Raw genomic sequence first — 19,247 nt, forward strand, 5'->3', positions numbered from 1 at the left:
TATTGATTTTTTAACAATATATATCTTTTTTTTATTGATTTCAGAGAGAAAGGGAGAGGGAGAGAGAGAAACATCAATGATGAAGAGAGAATCATGGATCGGCTGCCTCCTGCACGCCCCCTACTGGGCATGTGTCCTGACTGGGAATCAAATCGAGAGCTCCTGGTTCATGGCCTGATGCTCAGCCGCTGAGCGACACCGGCCAGGCCACATTCACCTTTGACCGTCATCACAGGAACCACTCTATGGTCTGGTTGAAAATAGTTGAAGAACTATGAATAGTTTCACTGAAATAGTAGCAAAATGTTCCCTTTACGTTTCTTATGTTGTAATCACACGGTTAAGAGTCTGTTGGGAAAGTAATCTTAGACATTTTAATTTTAAAAATATAGTTTGGCTTATACGCAATCCTTATACATATTTATTTTCTTTTTACAATAAGAACTGTTCCAGAGGAAGAGAGAGAAGCTAAATTCTATCGGGTTGTAACTTGTTCCTTATTGGCATTAAAGAAATTGCTTTGCCTCTTACCTGATAATGAACTTGATTCTCTGGAGGAGAAATTTAAGTCTCTTCTATCACAGAATAAATTTTGGAAGTATGGAAAACACAGTATACCTCAGGTATGTTCATCTTTTTTATTTTAAGACATTCCTCTGATTTATTTTTTTCCCTCTGATCTTGCTAGTTTGTTTATGCTTTATGTTTATTGTTCATGTTTAAAACTCTACAAATGTATCTCTGTGGTGGCACTGAATCACCTCTGTTACCAGATGTAACTGTATTTTCTCTTTGTTGTTTCTTATTTGGGCTTCAACGTCAGAGTGAATTGTCATCCTCTTCACTCCTGGCACCTTGACCTTGTGGGGTGGACAAAGGCTCTTCTCATTGCACGTGTTTATTCTTCCCTTTCCTTTCTGTCTCCCTCCTCCGCCTCCACCAGCTGGCCATTCTAAATGTGCTTAAGTGGCATTGTGTTACATTCCATTCCATTTATTGCTTTTTACTTAGTACTTTTAAAAAGTACTAAAATACTTTAAACTCATCATGTTCCTATATGTGTATGTGGTCCATGGCTTCTAACTGCTGCGTAGTATTCAGGAGTGGGCCTCCACTCCATTTACCTGCTCATTCCCCCGTGACAGACGCCCGGTTCCTCTAGTTCCTCGCCCTCACCGTTCTTCATTCATGCATCCTCAGACCTGTGAGAGCTTATTTTTCTGAAAACCTCTCAATCCTGAGTCCAGAGTAAATGCACACGGACTAACTTTCTGAAGTCGTGCTAGATGGCTCACCTGAACGGCCGTTACTCTCGACTGGACCATCAGTGCCTGGAGTCCTGCACGGTCTTCTGGTCCAGCCACGACTGCGCATCCTGCAGCTTCCTGGCTGTTACCAGAGTAGTAGGCGTTCAAGTGATCTCTGCTGAGTGACCTGCAGCATCTCTTCATAAGCTATTGATGTTATTGTGTGTGGTTTTCTAATCTGCTTGTTTACATCTTTTTCTGCTTGGGATGTGCTGATGTTTTCATTCTCTTGGTCTGTGTCTCATGCTCTCATTGGTGTTTTTATCTTTTTGTCTTTTTAATCTACTTGGTGGATAATTTTTTTTGAACTGAGCTTTAAATAATTATGTATTTATTTATTTTTAGATTAGGAATTGTGTTTGCTTATTTTTCAGATCTGCTGTGCCTTTTTTAAGAGTCCTTCCTCTCAAGTTTCTTTAAACTTTTGTTAACTGTAATAAGGATTGTTGATACGGAGTTTGTAACTGATAATTTTAAGATTTAAAGTCTCAGATCCCTGTGTTATCTTTGGTTTCTACTGATAGCGACTCAAGGTGTCTTATTTTTGTCTGGCTCTATTGAACGTTGTGCTGCTAGTGTGTCTGTAGGCATAATCCACAGCCCCCCACAGAGGCTTCTGCACTTAGCTCTGTGTTTCCTTCAGCCACAGAAATGGGAAGTTGAATTCTTCCTGCCTTTAACTTTGGCTTGGTGATTCCTAGTGGCTTCTCAGTCATTCGATACTCTTAAAAATATCCTTTGACGTATTTTTCTAGTTGTTTCAGTTTTATTAATGGGAGGGTTCTGAATAACCTGTCTGTCCTTAACCATGAATAAAAGCCTATCCTAGTCTTATTTGGCTTGAATTTAATTCAACTTCTGTGTTTTCTTTTAGATCCGCTCAGCTTATTTTGAATTAATTTCTGCTTTGTGCCAGCGTATTCCACAATTGATGAAAAAGGAAGCATCAAAAGTGAGCTCGTCTGTTCTACTTAGCATTGATGACAGTGACCCCATTGTCTGCCCTGCTCTCTGGGAAGCTGTACTGTATACACTTACAACCATTGAGGTACGTAAGAGAAGTATGTTTAGTACATCCTGGAACACTTGTCTTGGAAAGAGCTTACTAGGTTATAATATCTAAAAGTTATTGGAAAAAAGCTTCTTGGAAATAAAATATTTAATCCAAAACTTGTGTAAATCATAAACTGATTATAAAATGGCAAAGAGTTTTTATTTACTTTCAGTTTAGCCAGTATCACTCATTCTTATGTGGCTCATTGAAGCAAGCATATCTGAATCTTATATTTAAGACTAAATATGGCTGTTCTTTTGAGATTGCAGCTTTTATAGAAATATTTTAATTGTAAGTAATTATTTCTGATGAATGTTCTGGAAGCATGTTGGATACATGATACTATATGCAATAAATTTCTTATAATTTCAGAGTTTTCGGGGCTTTTGTGGTTTTTTTTTAAGTCAATCATATTTATGCACAGTGATTTAGGATTTTTTAAAAATATATTTTATTGATTTTTTACAGAGAGGAAGGGAGAGGGATAGAGAGTTAGAAACATTGATGAGAGAGAAACATCAATCAGCTGCCTCTTCACACCCCTTACTGGGGATGTGCCCGCAACCAAGGTACCTGTCCTTGACCAAAATCGAACCTGGGCCCTTCAGTCCGCAGGCCGACGCTCTGTTCACTGAGCCAAACCGGTCAGGGCGAGAGTTTTCATTTTTAATGGCAGTGGGAGATGTTAGCTTTTTTATGTAGAATACTTGATTTGTATTTTAGAGACCTATGTGTCTTCTCTGTTAATTGGGAAAAGTGTGTTTATAATCTTTATTATCATCATCTTTCTTTGGTAGGACTGTTGGCTTCATGTAAATGCAAAAAAAAGTGTTTTTCCCAAACTTTCAGCTGTGGTTCGTGAAGGTGGTCGGGGTCTGGCCACTGTCATATACCCTTATCTTCTGCCATTCATCAGCAAACTCCCTCAGTCCATCACAGACCCCAGGCTGGACTTCTTCAGAAACTTCCTCACTTCTCTCGTTGCAGGGTAAGGAATTCAAAATCTTGATCTTTAAAAATATTTTCTATTGATATCAGAGAGGAAGAGAGCGGATAGAAGCATCAGTGATGAGAAAGAATCATTGATCAGCTGCCTCCTGCACGCCCCCTACACTGGGGATCAAGCCTGTAACCCAGGCATGTGCCCGAATCCGGAATCAAACTGTGACCTCCTGGTTCATAGGTTGAAGCTCAGCCATTGAGCCACACTGGCCCGGCTAGAGTCATGATCTTTAAAGTGAAGGAGATTTCTATTATTTTCACAGATAAGTAGAAGATATATATATATTATTGTCTTTCTTATTTAAATTTCCGCAAAATTGCTTTACTGTTCATTAAACACTTTTCAGGTTTTCAGAGAATTAAATTGAAATTTTTCTTGGGTACTTGAGGCTTTTTTCACAGTTCTTCAGGTTTACATTCTAATCAGGCTGTATTTGTTCTTAGTTTTCAGTTTAAGAATTTTATTTGTAAAAATTCATCTCCTTTTGGTATGATGCCTTTTCCGTGACTTTATTTTGGTGTTTCTGCATTGCTTATATTCTTTTTTTTGAAAGAGTAAGCCACAGTTATTTGTTATTTCAGGCTGTCGACAGAGAGAATTAAAACCAGCTTCTCAGAGTGCTCAGCAGTGATGTCTTCTTTTTTTGAATGCCTACGTTTTATAATGCAGCAAAGCTTAGGTGAGGAGGAGATGGAGGAGATGCTCGTCAATGACCAGGTATCATAGAGTGAAAACCACCAGTGCCTCTCACACTGACCATGAAGAGTCCAGCTCATTGTGTCTTGTTGCCATTTCTATTGATCAGCCTTCCTCCTAAGGGTTTCACAGCTGCTAGTAGAATAGTATTATACTGTCATGCCTGAGGACTGGTCGCTGGATGTACAAGAAGATGCTATTTGTGATCTTTTGTATTAAGTTTAAATAATGCATCAGTTATTTATTACTTCTAAAATATTTACATACATGTATCCTTTTTAAAATACATATATTTTTATTGATTTTAGAGAGGAAGGAAGAGGGAGAGAGAGAGAGAGAGAAACATCAATGATGAGAGAATCATTGATTGGCTTCCTCCCGCACGCCCCTTACTGGGTATTGAGCCCAACCTGGGCAATGTGCCCTGACCGGGAATTGAACTGTGACCTCTTGGTTCCTGGGTTGCTGCTCAACCTCTGAGCCACGCCCGGCTGGGTCTTGTATCCTTTTGTGGACAGTTGTGCTTGGCTCTTAGAACCAGTGATGCGAGCAGGTGTTGGGATGTGGCTCTTCCGATGGGAAGTTAATTGATGTAACACAAGCCCAGATCCTACTGGGTGTCTCACATAGTTAACTTCTCTTATTTCTGTAATGTAATAAAAAGGGTTCTGATTTCTGTAGGTCTTCTGTGTCTTTCATAATGGCTTAGAAAATAAGAAAACTTTAATAACTTCAGAAGATGAAGAGAAAACTATATTATCTGTTAATGACAGTAATCTTGGTTAATCATATAAAAACGAAGTAATGCAGGGGGAATCACGTGAACTCATTATGCTCTTTCTATGATGTGAAAATGATGTTCAAGTTAACTCTTTTCAGAGTTCGGGGGAAAATCCATGTTTTTCATTCATTAAATATGAACATTTATAATGTCTTACAAATACCTTGTTTAAATTTTATTTCTCCTGAAAACAGAACCTTTCTGTTTCATCTTGTTTTTCAGTTGATTCCTGTGATTGATACAATTCTCAAAGACCCAAGATTGCAAGATGAGCAACTCTTTGACTATTTAGCTGAAACTTTAAGTTCTTGGGAAGCCAAAGCAGATATGGGGAAAAATGATAAAGCGGCTCAAAACTTTGAGAAAGTGCTGCTGAATTTCTGGGGGGGGCTCTCAGAGATCTGTTACGCGAAGATCGATGAGCCAGAGGCTGATGTGAGGTCGGTCTCAGGTGTATCGAGTCTATTGCAGGTCCTTCAGAAGCCGAGCAGCTCACTGAAGTCAAATAACAAAAAAGTGGGTAAAGTCAGATTTGCTGATGAGATGCCTGAAAGTAACAAAGAGAAGGAGGAGCGTGTCTCGTCCGAAGGGCAGAGCAGTGCGGGCCGTGAGCTGGTGGCTAAGCCTCCTCCCGCCCGTTCCGGCTCAGACTGTTTGTCTCCGCGGCGGAAGAAACCGCTGGAAGACTTAGTCTGCAGACTAGCAGAGATGAGTATTAATTATGTCAACGAACAGAAGTCAGAGCAACACCTACGGTTTCTTTCCACTCTGCTCAGTTCCTTCTCTTCAACCCAAGTATTTAAGATGCTCCTAGGTGATGAAAAGCCGAGTATCGTCAAATCCAAACCCCTGGAAATAGCCAAACTTATACAGAAAAACCCAGCAGTGCAGTTCCTATACCAGAAGGTGGTCGGTTGGCTGAACGAAGACACTAGGAAGGAGGCCGGCTTCGTGGTGGACATTCTGTACAGTGCCCTCTGTTGCTGTGAGGATGAGAAGGAGAGAAAAGGCGTCCTGGATGATCTAACGGAGGTATCGCTGCTGTCAGTCTTTTCACAGGAGTGGTTGGCACCGCACTGTGACCACAGACAGAGTGGGTCCTGCCAGGGGGTGTGTGGGCTGTTTCTAAGGACAAGCAGTGCGTTTATTGACTGTGACTTGGGAAGTGTGTGAGGCTTCGGGTGGGTGTTCAGATGAGAGCTTGGAAGTAAAAGGGTGAGTGCTTTCACTCCATACGTTACAGTTTTGTTTTCTCGGTGATGACATGGTACTCTACGTGTGTATGTTTCCTGTTCCTTCCAGAGATTGTTTCTGAGCCTTTTTCTTCTTTCAGGTGGACCTGAACTGGAATTCGGTTCTTCAGGTCATTGAAAAGGTATACAGGGATTATTTCCTTTTTCTCTGTGTATTTATGGGCATAGAAAAACTAACACCACAGTCACAGTCACACCCTGGAATGTGGTCAGGTGTCTGTTAGAGGACTTCCTCGTTACTGAAACTTCCCATCACTGGGGAGGACGTTGGTGCTGGCCTTTCTGTAGTGTTTTTCTGGTTAGGAATATCGGGGATGGATGAACAGGCTCTGGGAAATCCAGGGGTTCTTCTTAGCAGGTAACAAAGGCAGAGTTAAAAGTTTTTTGTTTGTTTGTTTGTTTGTTTGTTTTTTATATATTTTATTGATTTTTTACAGAGAAGAAGGGAGAGGGACAGAGAGTTAGAAACATCGCTGAGAGAGATCGATCAGCTGCCTCTTGCACGCCCCCGACTGGGGATGCACCCGCAACCAAGGTACATGCCCTTGACCGGAATCGAACCTGGAACCCTTCAGTCCGCAGGCCGACGCTCTATCCACTGAGCCAAACCAGTTCGGCAAAAGTTTATTTTTTAAACAAAGCCTACAATTTCTACTCTTGCCCTAGTTACTTTTCCTTCTATATAAATGGACTGAGTGGCTCTAGCTTTGGCTAGAACACATCAGGAATTTTGTTGGCCCTGCTTCCAGCCTTTGATGGCCACTGGACTAAATAAGAAATTGGTGATGAGAATAATTAAAATAAATCAAGGAACATAAACAATTTCGAAAATTAATAGCTTCAGTAGTCTTTCCTAATGAAGGTACAAATGTAACAACACGTTTCTACCCCTAGAAATGTTATGACTAGCTACCTAAATTTTTTAAAAGAATTTTAGCTTATTTTTTAAGTCTTATACAGATAACTCTTTAATTTACAAGTGTTTTCCTATCTTTAAAAAATTTTGTTTTTTAATTTCAGATAGGAAGGGAGAGGGAGAGAGAGATAGAAACATCAGTGATGAGAGAGAATCATTGATTGGCTGTCTCCTGCACACCCCCCATTGGGGATCAAGCCCGAAACGGGGGCATGTGCCCTTGACCGGAATTGAACCTGGGACCATTCAGCCCACAGGCTGATGCTCTATCCACTGAGCCAAACCGACTAGGGCATTTTTCTCTTTTAAAATTATGGTACAGCTCTGACCACGTGGCTCAGTTAGTTAGAGCTTTCCTGATAGACCAGTGATTCCCAAAGTGGGCGCTACCGCCCCCTGGTAGGCACTGGAGCGATCCAGGGGGGTGGTGATGGCCACAGGTGCATTTGGGGGCGATGAGTAACTGCTATTAAAATTTTAAAAAAATTAATTTCCAGGGGCTGAGTAATATTTTTTCTGGAAAGGGGGCGATAGGCCAAATAAGTTTGGGAACCACTGTAATAGACCAAAGTTGCAGGTTTGATTCCTGGTCAGGGCACATACATGAATCAGCCAATGAATGCATAAATAAATCGATGTCTCTCTCTCTCTCTCTCTCTCTCTCTCTCTCTCTCATCAATAAAAAATAACTAAAAACAAAATGAAGTTATGTTATAACATGGTAAAATTTACCACCTGAACCGTGTCTCAGTGTGCCGTGCAGTAGTGTTACGTGTACTCACATTATTGTGCAGCCATTTTCCAGGGCTTTTTCATCTTGCAAAACGGAAGCTCTGCCAATTACTCGGGGACTTCCCCTTCCCCCCAATAGTTTATTTTCACAAAAGAAAAACAGAAGGTTACCGTTTTTCAGTGAGAAATGTAACGTACCTGGCACATCTCTGCATTAGCTTACCCAGTGCCTTCTCCCCATAGGCGGGCTGCGTGGAGAGCCACCCTGACGAGAGCTGCTTGACAGGTCTAGGGTCAGAGTGAGGGCGGCCGAGACGCTGATGAGAGAGCGTGCACTCAGGCCGCTGGGGAAAGGGCCTGCCTGCAGTCCGGGCACAGGTGCTGGAAGGCCGTCCCCGTGGGCAGGGTTTGCCTGCCTCCCGCACATGCTAGCAGACAGCTTCCCGTCTCCTTATAGCTGGTCTCATTCTCTCTGTAGCTGCGTTAGAACAGTGAGACATTGAACTTCACGTCTTGCTAACCGAGACACATTTTATTCAGAAGATTATTTTCTGGATTCTGGAGGATTCTGTAAAATAGATTGGTTTATTTGGTAAACTGTATTAGGAAAGCCTATTTTGTAGCCGTCTAAACTCTAGTTTCCCTTGTTTTTCATGCAACCTCATACTTTGAGCAGAGTCCTAAAGTCACCCTCTTTAAAAAATGCCTGAATTTTATATCTAGAAAGAGACCTTAGGTATTTTCTAGTTTATTTTATTATTATTTTTTTAAAATATATTTTATTGATTTTTTACAGAGAGGAAGGGAGAGAAATAGAGAGTTAGAAACATCGATCAGCCGCCTCCTGCACATCCCCTACTGGGGATGTGCCCGCAACCCAGGTACATGCCCTTGACCGGAATCGAACCCGGGACCTTTCAGTCCGCAGGCCGACGCTCTATCCACTGAGCCAAACCGGTTTCGGCGGTATTTTCTAGTTTAATCTTCGTTTTTCAAATTAGGAAATAGGTCCAGGTTGATTTAAGAGATTTGTCCAGCCCTAGCTGGTTTGGCTTCATGCATAGAGCATTGACCTGTGGACTGAAGGGTCCTGGGTTCGATTCCGGTCAAGGGCACATGCCCGGGTTTCAGACTCGATCCCCAGTAGGGGGTGTGCAGAAGGCAGCCAATCAGTGATTCTTTCTCATCATTGATGTTTCTATCTATCTTTCCCTTTTCCGTCCTCCCTGAAATCAATAAAAAATATTAAAAAGAGAGAATTTTGTCTAAAGCACTAGTCCAGTGGTAGTTCAGTTGGTTGGAATGTCATCCTATCCCAAAAGGTTACGGGTTTGATTTCCCATCAGGACACATAAGTTGCTAGTTCGTTCCCTGGTCCAGGCCTGTATGGGAGACACTTGATCTGTCTCTCTCTCTCTCTCTCTCTCCCTCCCTCCCCTCTTTCCCCACCACCACCCTTTCCTTCCTCTCTCTCTAAACATCAATGAAAACATATACTCAGGTGAGGATTTAAAAAAAGAGATTTGCCCAAAGTCATAAAGCCAGAATAGTGGTAAAACTTGGGCTAAAATAAAAGCTCTGGTTATCTGCAATTTTTTTTTTTCATCTTTATTGAGAGTATCACAGATGTCCCCCTTTTACCTACAATTTTTTAAGTAAAAGGATAAACAGTTTTTCAGGCACTACCCAATCCACACTTGGATTTTTTTTTCTCCATAGATTGCTTTGAAATGAACCAAGTTGCAAATTCCTTTCTTCTCAGCCCTTAAAGCAAAAGAAGCTCTGGGAACATGGACCAGCATGCTTTTGGGGGTGGACTTACACCTTTTTTCCTTGCTTCCCCACCCCATGAAAATAAACCAGATGCTGTCAGATATCTGGCCCTGGTAACTATTTCAAAGAATTTGTGGAAATATTAAGTCCCATAACTCATATTGAAGTAATTTACCATTATTACATATTAATTGTTCTTTAATTTAGCAAAATTAATGAACAAAATTGAATACCTGTAGAGCATTTAAAAAAAATGTCCTCCAAGTTGAGCCCTCTGTTGTTGAGCATGTCTGCAGTGTCGATAGGTGTCAAGAAGTTTAAGACAGTCTCTGCTCAAGGAACTGACAGTCCCATTGGAAACAAGACACATGCAGATGAAACAGAGTAAATAGTAATGCAGTCCAGTAAGTGCCTAGACAGTCTGAGACAGTTAGTGATGAGCATGGGCTGGAGAGGATGGGGGTTCACACGGCAGGCGGGATGGTGATGAGTGGGAAGCGGGGGACTCCTGGTGGGGAGATGGGTGAGGAACGTGTGGAGTGCAGTGAGCAAGGCCGAGTGGGAGCAGGACACCCAGCCTTGGCCCCGAGGAGGAAGAGGAGGAGGAGGAGGAGGAGGAGGAGGAGGAGGGGCGTGGTGCCGGCCACGTGACAAAGGGAGGCATATGGACGGGCACAGTGCTCCGTTAGGCAGACAAACGTTTTGATCTTCTCTCTAATCATTGCTCTAATTGTGATTTTAGGCATGTTCTAGTTCAGATAAACATGCGTTAGTAATTTCTTGGCTGAAAGGAGATGTCCTTGGAGAGAAGTTGGTAACCTTGGCAGATCATCTTTGCAACAAGGACTTGGGATCTCCAGTGACTTCTGAACCTCACTTCTCAGAACGATGGGCTCTCTTACGCTTGGTGTTGTCCCAACATGTTGACAATGGTAGGCAGAACGACGGCTTTTGTCTTTCAGTCGGAATAATACTGTCACTTGGGTTCCATGCTCCCAAGTTTGCATGTTACTGGTTGAGAATAACAAGGCATACTTCATTAAAATATCTTAATTTTGTAAGCGCCCTGAATGTCTGCTAATCTTTGTAGCATGACTTGGATGACACTTAATGTCTTTAGTTTATTATTTCTAAAGGGTTTTGAATTTAGCAAAGTTCTTCGTTCTAATTTTGTAGAGCATTGTTTTTAAATTTAACGTAAAGATGCTTTTTTTTAAAGTGTATTCTTATTGATTTCAGAGAGGAAGGGAGAGGGAGAGATATAGAGACATTAATAATGAGCGAGAATTATTGATCGGCTGCCTCCTGTACGCCCCACACTGGAGATCGAGCCTACAACCTGGGTATGTGCCCTGACCAGGAATCGAACCGTGACCTCCTGGCTCATAGGTCGACGCTCAACCCCTGAGCAACCCGGCCGGGCTAGAGCTGCTTTTTTACATGAGGGCTTTTCTATGTGAGAACAGATTGACTGGCTGATAGGATTTTCTTTTGTCTAATACACTAGTACCTTATTCTTTTTTTTTGACACATAGAAAGACTCAAGTGGAAGTTATTCAAAATTATACCGCTAATATTTTAATTGTGATTATTTTTCTCTAGATTACTTGATTGGAGAGGTATATGTTGAAGGAATTATTGTTAAACTTCATGAAACCTTATCCAACATAAAGAAATTGTCAGAAGCTGAAAATATTGACTCGTCAGTGTCTTTTACCTGCGATGTGGCCTATGACTATTTCAGCTCAGCGACAGGGTGCTTGCTGGTGCCGTCCTCGGAAGACTTACTGCTCACTCTCTTTCAGTTGTGTGCTCAGAGCAGAGCACACGGGCGCCTGCCAGGTAACAGCCCACTGCTCACAGGTCCTGCTGGAAGCTCTGGCCCTGCCCTTCGCAGGGTCCGTGCCAGGCTTCGTTAACTGAGTCATAATGTGTGTGACAGTTCAGACTCTTTTGAGTAAAGGACTGCAAATCTTAAACACTTCCAGCTTTGAAACCACGTTAAAGATGTATAGAGACACGATGTCTAAAGTTCTTACGTGATATCAAGGAAGTCCTTTTGCAAGGGGCCCTGGTTAGAATGTTAGCCCTTTACTCAGAGCTCTGGCAGTTTGCACTTGGAGTGCGGGAAACGAGTTAAGTCGGCTCGCGTGAATTGCGCGTACTCCGCGGGAGCCGTCTTTAACTCGGTTCATATAGATTTGCGGTGGAGTGCGGGAAACGTGTAAACTCGGGCCGATTGTAACTGCGTATTACCAAATATTTGTTTGTAATCCACCCTTTTGGTGGATGGAACAAAACCAAAAGACAGAGCCATCTTATATTTTGGCGGGAAATTCACCCGCACTCCAAGTGTTAATTTCTTCATGCCTCAGTTCCCACATTTATTAACATCTCTTTCCTTCTCTTAACACATTGTGGACCAGTAGTTTTATCGCTAGCTTTACCCAGTGGCCAGATAAGTTTCTATTGAACAAGTACAAAAAACGTTTTACATAAATGTTAAAGGCACACTTTAAAATTAAATACCCGTTGCATTTTGAAGTTATTACATGTTCTTACAAGCAAATATCTTTTTAAAGTATGATACTTTGTGAAACACTGTGTAGTATGAAAACACGAGAATTCTCGTGATCCATCCGCAATGTTAATAGAAACTTTCAATCTTGATGTATGTCAAAATGAAATTTAGATTGTCTTTTTAAGGACTGAATTCTGCCTTGTGTTAATTTAGACTTATTTATAAAAGGAATATTAAAAAATACTGTTGATAGGGAGCCCTCCTCTCCAACCCTTCTTCAGTGCTAACTTCTCTATTTGGAAAAGGTGTACTATTTTTCACATCTCCTAAAGGACACTTTTCTTATAAACAATTTCAGAACAGAAAAAAGCTAACTTTAAAAATCGTACCATTTTTTACCTTACGTGGCATGAGCTAGCTTTATTATTGCATATTTATGACACATTTTGTTTGACATTGAGAAGTAATTTTTTTCTTTTCTTTTCTAAATGGCACCGTAGAATTCTGAGATCTGCAGTGAGTTCTTTCAGATGTTTTGTAATGGTCATAGTTACTCCAGTGGGATTACAAATTCCTGTTGACATTTTGATTTTAGACTTCCTTATCTGTAAACTGAAAAACACTTGGCTCTCTGGCGTGAATTTATTGGTCCAGCACCCCGGCCGTCCAGGTCAGCAGAGTGCCTTCCTGCGCACGTCGGCGCGGTGGCTGAAGGCCCAGGCGCAGTCTCCGTCTCTGGACCTTACGAGGTGACCATGTCTGTGCTCATTTGCACGGCATCTCTTATTACGTGATCACTGCCCTGACCTCAGGCTCCATAACTAGTGTGGGTGCCTGTGAAAAACGACTTGTTACGTAAGAAATCGATAGGACTCCCGAGAGGATTTTCCACGTGGGTCATCGTTTAAGCTCATGGAAGAGTGACTGTTGTCACAGACCCACCCACTCCTGGCTGCTGCCGGGGCGGGTGCTGGTGCTGGTGCTGTCCTCTGGGTGGGTGTGACCACGGCCTCTCCTGGCTGGTCACTGATGGTTCTCGCCTGGTGACCTGGCTGGTCTGGCAGCCACTGTTTCAAGGCGTTTGCATTGCAGTGTATTTCACAGCTCAACCTAAACCCATTTATAAAAGTGGAAACGAAGCAGGTGCACCCAGAGGCCTTGGGATTGAGGCAGATATTTGTCTGGTCACCATGTTCTTTTTGTGGAACAAGGGAGCTGCGTTTCAGAAAGGTCGGATCTGAAGTAGGGCAGGTCCCCTGCATGTGGAGGTGCAAGTATCACTCAATTCAAAGTCATAGATGTGGGGCTGCATCCCCAGGTGGCCTGTGTGTTGGGAGGAGGGGCGTGGACAGGCCGCCTGCATGTGCTTTGCTGGTCGTTGAGTTCAGGTAAGCTGTTCCTGCCGTGGGCATTCACCACGTGCCAGGTGCTCAGGTCAGTCAGCATCACTGCGCAGCTGAGTTCTCTGCATGATTTCCAGCCTCCAGGGACTCTTGTCTGCTGTTGACGACTTGCTGAACAAGCTCTTGGAGAGTGAAGATCCTTCCCTCCTGGGCGTCTACATTGGGAGTGTGATGCCGGACCACGGGGAGTGGGAGAAGATGAGGCAGTCTCTGCCCAAGCAGGTGTGTTTGAGGCTGGAGAGCATTTCTCGTTCTGAGGCTTGGATTTCATGCGAGGTTAAATGTATTAATTTCTGGCGAAGGAAAGCAAGTAAGTGAGATGAGTAGCTCACTTTGCTCTTATGCCTCTGAATGCTCTGCATTGTATGTGATGTCCGTAGGGTCTGCAGAAACATGCATATGAGAGGCTCCTGTAGGAGAAACCAAAGCTTAGGCTTCTGTGGTGGTGCTAATGACTTCATTTTTGAAGTTATTTTAATGACAGTTTGAATATTCTGATAACTGTATTTTTGTTCCCTGTCTTAGTTGTATACTTGGTGGTAAATAGAATATGTAATGACTTTGTATATAATTTATGTTTTTACAGTGGTTGCATAGACCTCTTTTGGAAGGACGACTGAGCTTGAATTATGAGTGTTTCAAAGCAGATTTTAAAGAACAAGATACAAAGGAACTTCCTAGCCATTTGTGTACTTCGGCGTTATTGAGCAAAATGATATTAGTTGCACTGAAAAAGGAAATAGTCCTAGAAAATAATGAGCTTGAGAAGATAAGTAAGTATATGTGAGCATAAATACGAATTTTGAAATACTTTAGATTATACTGCGACTTAAATCTTTAAAGAATCAAAATCTTCAGCTCCTAATTAACTCTTAGTAATGAGAAATGTGAGGCCAGTTAAGTGATGAATGTTCAGTTGCAAGTCGGGCGGAAACAGTGAAATCGTGGCTCTCACCGCATCGGGTGTTGAGCGTAATTTGGTGTCAGCACACTTGTCAAGCCAGCAGGACAGAGCATCCGCGGACCCTGTGTCCTGCACCATGAGAACGTGCCAGCGAGGCTGGTGGCTCACGAGGGCCCTGGCTCTGACGTGAGGTGTGGGCACTGTCCTCTTCTCCGTCGGGCTGAAGTCCTTTTCCTGGCAGTGGGCTCCCAGGGTGTGGAATAGCAGGTCCTGGGACCTGGACGGGGTGGCGCTGGCAGTGGAGGGCCTTTCCAGTTCCTGTGTCGGCTCGTGGGCAAGCCCTCAGCCCGGACCTCGCGGGGCGGAGGCTGTGCCTGAGGAGGCAGCAGAGCACTGACTAGCCAGCTCCACGTGCCGTGCAGGGCAAGGAGATGAGCACACGGGACATTGCTCAGAACAGAACTGGAAAGTAGAGCATCATTTTTGTGATCACTTATTTTGTTAACTGTGTCACTGATTCCAAACGGACAACATCATATATTCAATCTTCTCATCAATCCTATCAGTTAGATGAGACTGCTTTTCTTATCTTTTTTTCCTAATTTTTAAAAATACATTTTTATTGATTTTAGAAAGGAAGGGGGGGGGAGAGAGAGAGAGAGAGAGAGAGAGAGAAACATCAATGATGAAAGAGAATCATTGATTGGCTGATTCCTGCATGCCCCCTACTGGGGGTTGAGCCCACAGCCCGGGCATGTGCCCTGACCAGAAATTGAACTGTGACCTCCTGGTTCATAGGTCGACGCTCAACCACTGAGCCATGCCTGCCGGGCTGATTTGCTTAGAATTACTTAGCTTGAAAAGGAGAGGATTAGATTTTTAGCCAGGTCTCCAGCCTTCTAACTTCCAAACCCAAATCATACATGGATTTATAAAAGAGAGTTGTGACTAAATGTATATTAAAAATCTACGACATGCCAGGTTTTGTGAAAGATACTCTCTCTACAGTCCCGTGAGGGAGGTTGTAGTTTCCTAGTTGATAACTTTGTGGACAGCCCATTGGAAGGCAGCCCCATCAGTCGCCGAAGCCCCGCCCCGTGCTGCCCGTTCTTAACACACTGGCCGGAATGTCTCCCTGGGCCGTGGATCCCTTAGTTGTTTATCTGGAAACAAGTTTCTGTCACATTTCTGACTGCCCACACGGGATGAAGTAAGACTTGGGAGAGGAGTGGTACGTTGTGTAAAACCCATGTTCTCAGTGTTGATCATCTTGAAAACCTCAGAGCAGATTTGAATCAGTTCACAGATCTTCTGAGACGAGTGGACATCAACCAGTTTTAGGAAATGGGCCCGGGGAGTGACAGGGCGGGAGGTGGTGGGCAGGGCGCCTCTGTGACGGGCACCCCTTCTCAGCTGCAGAGCTGCTCTACTCGCTGCAGTGGTGTGAGGAGCTGGACAGCCCGCCTGCCCTCCTCACTGGATTCTGTGAAATGCTGGAAAAAATGAATATCACATACGATACCTTATGTGGACTTGGTAATACGCCTGGCCTTTTGCACCTGCTGTTTAACAGGTAAAAATCACTTTCTAGTTCCATTTTTTAAATGATCATTTTACTACTTTATGGCTTGTTTCTAAAAAATTAAACCCTCTTCATACTAATTTTTCAGTCAGAGGTTGATCTAAATTAATCCGAATTTTTAATGATAAAAACTTATGCATACTAGGTACTGTTTATTTTTATGGGGAGATATTTGAACTTTGCTGGTGTATTTATTGTATAAACATGTTCAAGGGGCAGGTGATGGAGGAACAGCCTGTGGGCGTGGCTTCAGCTTGCCTCTGCCCCGTTCTCCGCGCTGGGCATCCCGAGTGCCTGTGCTGCGTGTTCTCGCAGTTGCCTCTGATGTTAGAAGCATAAACCCTCCCCTGGGGTGAGGAGTCGGGTGGAAACCAGTCGTCGCAGAGGTCGCGGCCGTCAGAGGTCTAGTGGTTGAAATTGCTGGGTCGACCGCTGGACGGGGCTTCCTCTGCCGTCCCACTGCACGCACTGCCCCGCGGCACTCGCCTCCGCAGCCCCTCAGTCTGCAGCCTCTACGTTCCCGGGATGTGCCCTCTCCCCGGTGCAGGCTGCTGTGTGAGGTCGTCCCTGTGGGGACGCGGGGGCTGAGGGCTGCCCTGTCCTGGGAAGTTCTGTCAGGAGCCTCAGCTCCCAGTCCCTCCAGTCACGGCAGTTGTTCAGGTGCAGGAGTCCTGTGGAGTTGACGCCCTCGTGAGGGGGTTTCATTCTGTAACAGAAATCCAGGATTTATTTAATTCTGCAACAGTGTTTAAAAATCTTACGTACACTTTCTAAATAGGTTTTATTTTCTCCTTTTTTAGATCCATGGAACATGGCACCCTGTGGTCTCTTATTATTGCTAAATTGGTCCTTTCCGGAAGTGTGTCACCTGATGACGTAAAGCAGCATTACAGGAGGAAAGAAGGGTAGACTCACTTAAATGTTTTACTTTGTAATGTGTCGTTTGACCACCTCGCCTCCCTCCAACTAGTAGTGTCTGAGGAATCGGGAAAACACGGTCCAGGGAATGAAGAAATTAAGTGAAAGGAAATGAGCATTAAAGACAAAACAATTTCAATTGTTTTAGGTTTGGAACACTCTTTTTTATAATAAGCAATTTTAACTTTATAACACTGTTGTGGAATTTCATACTTGTTTTACACAGGTAGCATTTCATAAACTTGTTCTCTTTCCCCAAAAATCTCTGTTAGATGTCTTTCCTTTTTCCATCTCTTGCATCCTTTTCCATTACATCATTTGCTCTATGAAAATTTCCTTAATCTCTGCATAGGGGTCACCCTATGGAAGCATATTCTAGAAATGCAGTAAGTACGTTCCTAAGACAAAGAGCTAAGCTGTGTTTGGAGATACGAGAGGTGTAGCTCGATCTGCTAGAGAAAGAGGCCGGGCGCCCAGGAAGCACTCGGCTGGGCTCTCCAAAGGCTTGGAATTGCCTGACTTCCGAGAAGTAGTCAAGGGTGATGTGTATGTTCTGGCACAGCAGAATTGTGAACCGAATGTCAGTGTTTTAAATCTTATTTAAAATTGTTAAAACTTAGTACTTTGATATAATGATAGATTTATTATTTTGAGATAATTAAAGATTCACATGCTAATTATAAGAACTAATACAAAGAGATTCCATAGTTCAGTTTCCCCCATTGGCACCATTTTGTATAACTTTAGTGCAATTTCACAACTAAGAAAATGGCCTGGATGCGATCTGTCCACCAGGTTACATGTGGTCATTTGCTTCCGTGTGTTCTGTGTAGATCACATGTGTGACCACCAGCCACCAAAGTCTCAAGAGGAGATAGAGGACAGTTTTGTTATAAGAACCCTTGTGTGACCTTTCATAGCCACGGCCACCTCCTCATCCCTCCACCAGTCCTCTGTCCTCCCTCTCTAACTTTATCACTTAGGACTGTGATGTAAGTGAATGCAGTTTATGATCTTTTGATATTGGCTGTTTTATCCAGCATAATTTAAATTTTTTTCTGATTATAAAAGTGTAGGGAATTAACTAACAAACTATTAGAACTAATTAGTAATGACATGCATTCTTTTTTTAAAAAAAAATATATTTTATTGATTTTTTACAGAGAGGAAAGGAGAGGGATAGAGAGTGAGAAACATCGATGAGAGAGAAACATCGACCAGCTGCCTCCTGCACACTCCCCACTGGGGATGTGCCCGCAACCCAGGTACATGCCCTTGACCAGAATCGAACCTGGGACCCTTCAGTCCGCAGGCTGACGCTCTATCCATTGAGCCAAACCGGTTAGGGCGACATGCTTTCTTAAGTGCATAGTTTGGTCGCATTGCATATACCCTGTATTCACACTCCAGAATTAAGTACTTCTTAAAAAACAAAACTTCTGTATGACGAAAATACAGCAAAATTAAAGGCCAAGTGACAAAATGGGAGAAAACATTTGCAAATTAATAAAGAATTAATGCCCATATTATGTAATAGTTTCTATTAATTAGTAAAATAATCCAAATGGAAAAATATGTCAAGGACTTGAGCAGGTAATTCACAGGTGAAATGTAAAGTATAAAGGATTTGCCTTGTTAGTAATGATGGAAGTACAGATTAAGAGAAGCATATTTTATCGACCGTATTGCCAGGAATTTAAAAGATTCATTGAGTGCACAGCAAACACTTCTGTGTGCATTTCTGGTGAAAGTATAATTACGTGTGTGTGTGTGTGTTTGTTGGGAAGCAATTTGAAATGTCCAGAGTACAATACAGTCAGATCCTTTGATCTAATCCCATTTCCAGGAATCTCGCCAGAACAGGTGTGTGCACGTGTGCTCAGAACATCTGCTGCAGCGTTATTTAAATGAGAGCAAAAGTGTGGGGAGTAAAACCTAAGTGTCCACTAACAGAGAAGTAGTTAGATTGTGATACATCCATAGCGTGGAATATTTTTGTTTCTAATTTTTAAAGTTGTGTTGTTTTAAAATAGAACAATTTGTACCTCTGTGTTCTGATAGAAAAATCTGCAGAGTATATGTGACAGAGAACAACTAATATACTTTGTATTCGAGTATGAAAGTGGCAAATAAGAAAATAGTATGTTCAGTGTGACCTCATTATCTAAATGAGCCCAGCTCTGCGCACCTATGCGGTGCTGTGTGAATGGACGCAGTGGGCTCTCACAGACAGCTTACCCATGCACCGTGTGCAGCTCAGAGCAGCCACTCATGGGGGGCGGGGAGCATGCTCGTTCTAAAAATTAGAAACACGTTAAAGGAGAGAGAAGCAGCACGGTGCAGTGTGTGCATTCTCAGCACCCAGAATCAGCGATTGCCAGTCTCTTTCCGGAGTTTCCTTCTT

The 19,247-nt window shown here is 42.9% G+C and overlaps 1 protein-coding gene across 2 annotated transcripts in view; it reads left to right on the forward strand.

The window, feature by feature from the left end:
• The window catches only part of LTN1 (listerin E3 ubiquitin protein ligase 1), a 52,415-nt gene that overhangs the window by 9,719 nt on the left and 23,449 nt on the right, over positions 1-19,247 (forward strand). For both annotated transcript variants that reach the window (XR_011470355.1, XM_070407315.1), the window contains exons 6-18: positions 443-623; positions 2,182-2,355; positions 3,159-3,349; positions 3,946-4,081; positions 5,064-5,873; positions 6,175-6,216; positions 10,258-10,447; positions 11,118-11,357; positions 12,632-12,785; positions 13,517-13,661; positions 14,026-14,212; positions 15,757-15,916; positions 16,726-16,830. Coding sequence is in view for 1 of the 2 variants with exons in the window: in XM_070407315.1 (XP_070263416.1) it covers positions 443-623; positions 2,182-2,355; positions 3,159-3,349; positions 3,946-4,081; positions 5,064-5,873; positions 6,175-6,216; positions 10,258-10,447; positions 11,118-11,357; positions 12,632-12,785; positions 13,517-13,661; positions 14,026-14,212; positions 15,757-15,916; positions 16,726-16,830 (2,715 nt within the window). In the remaining variant the exon portion in view is untranslated. The remainder of the gene's footprint in view (positions 1-442; positions 624-2,181; positions 2,356-3,158; positions 3,350-3,945; positions 4,082-5,063; positions 5,874-6,174; positions 6,217-10,257; positions 10,448-11,117; positions 11,358-12,631; positions 12,786-13,516; positions 13,662-14,025; positions 14,213-15,756; positions 15,917-16,725; positions 16,831-19,247) is intronic.

The sequence above is a fragment of the Myotis yumanensis genome, unplaced genomic scaffold (assembly GCF_028538775.1).
Source record: "Myotis yumanensis isolate MYYU_CA2020_CCGP unplaced genomic scaffold, mMyoYum1.0.hap1 SCAF_2, whole genome shotgun sequence".
NCBI lineage: Eukaryota > Metazoa > Chordata > Mammalia > Chiroptera > Vespertilionidae > Myotis > Myotis yumanensis.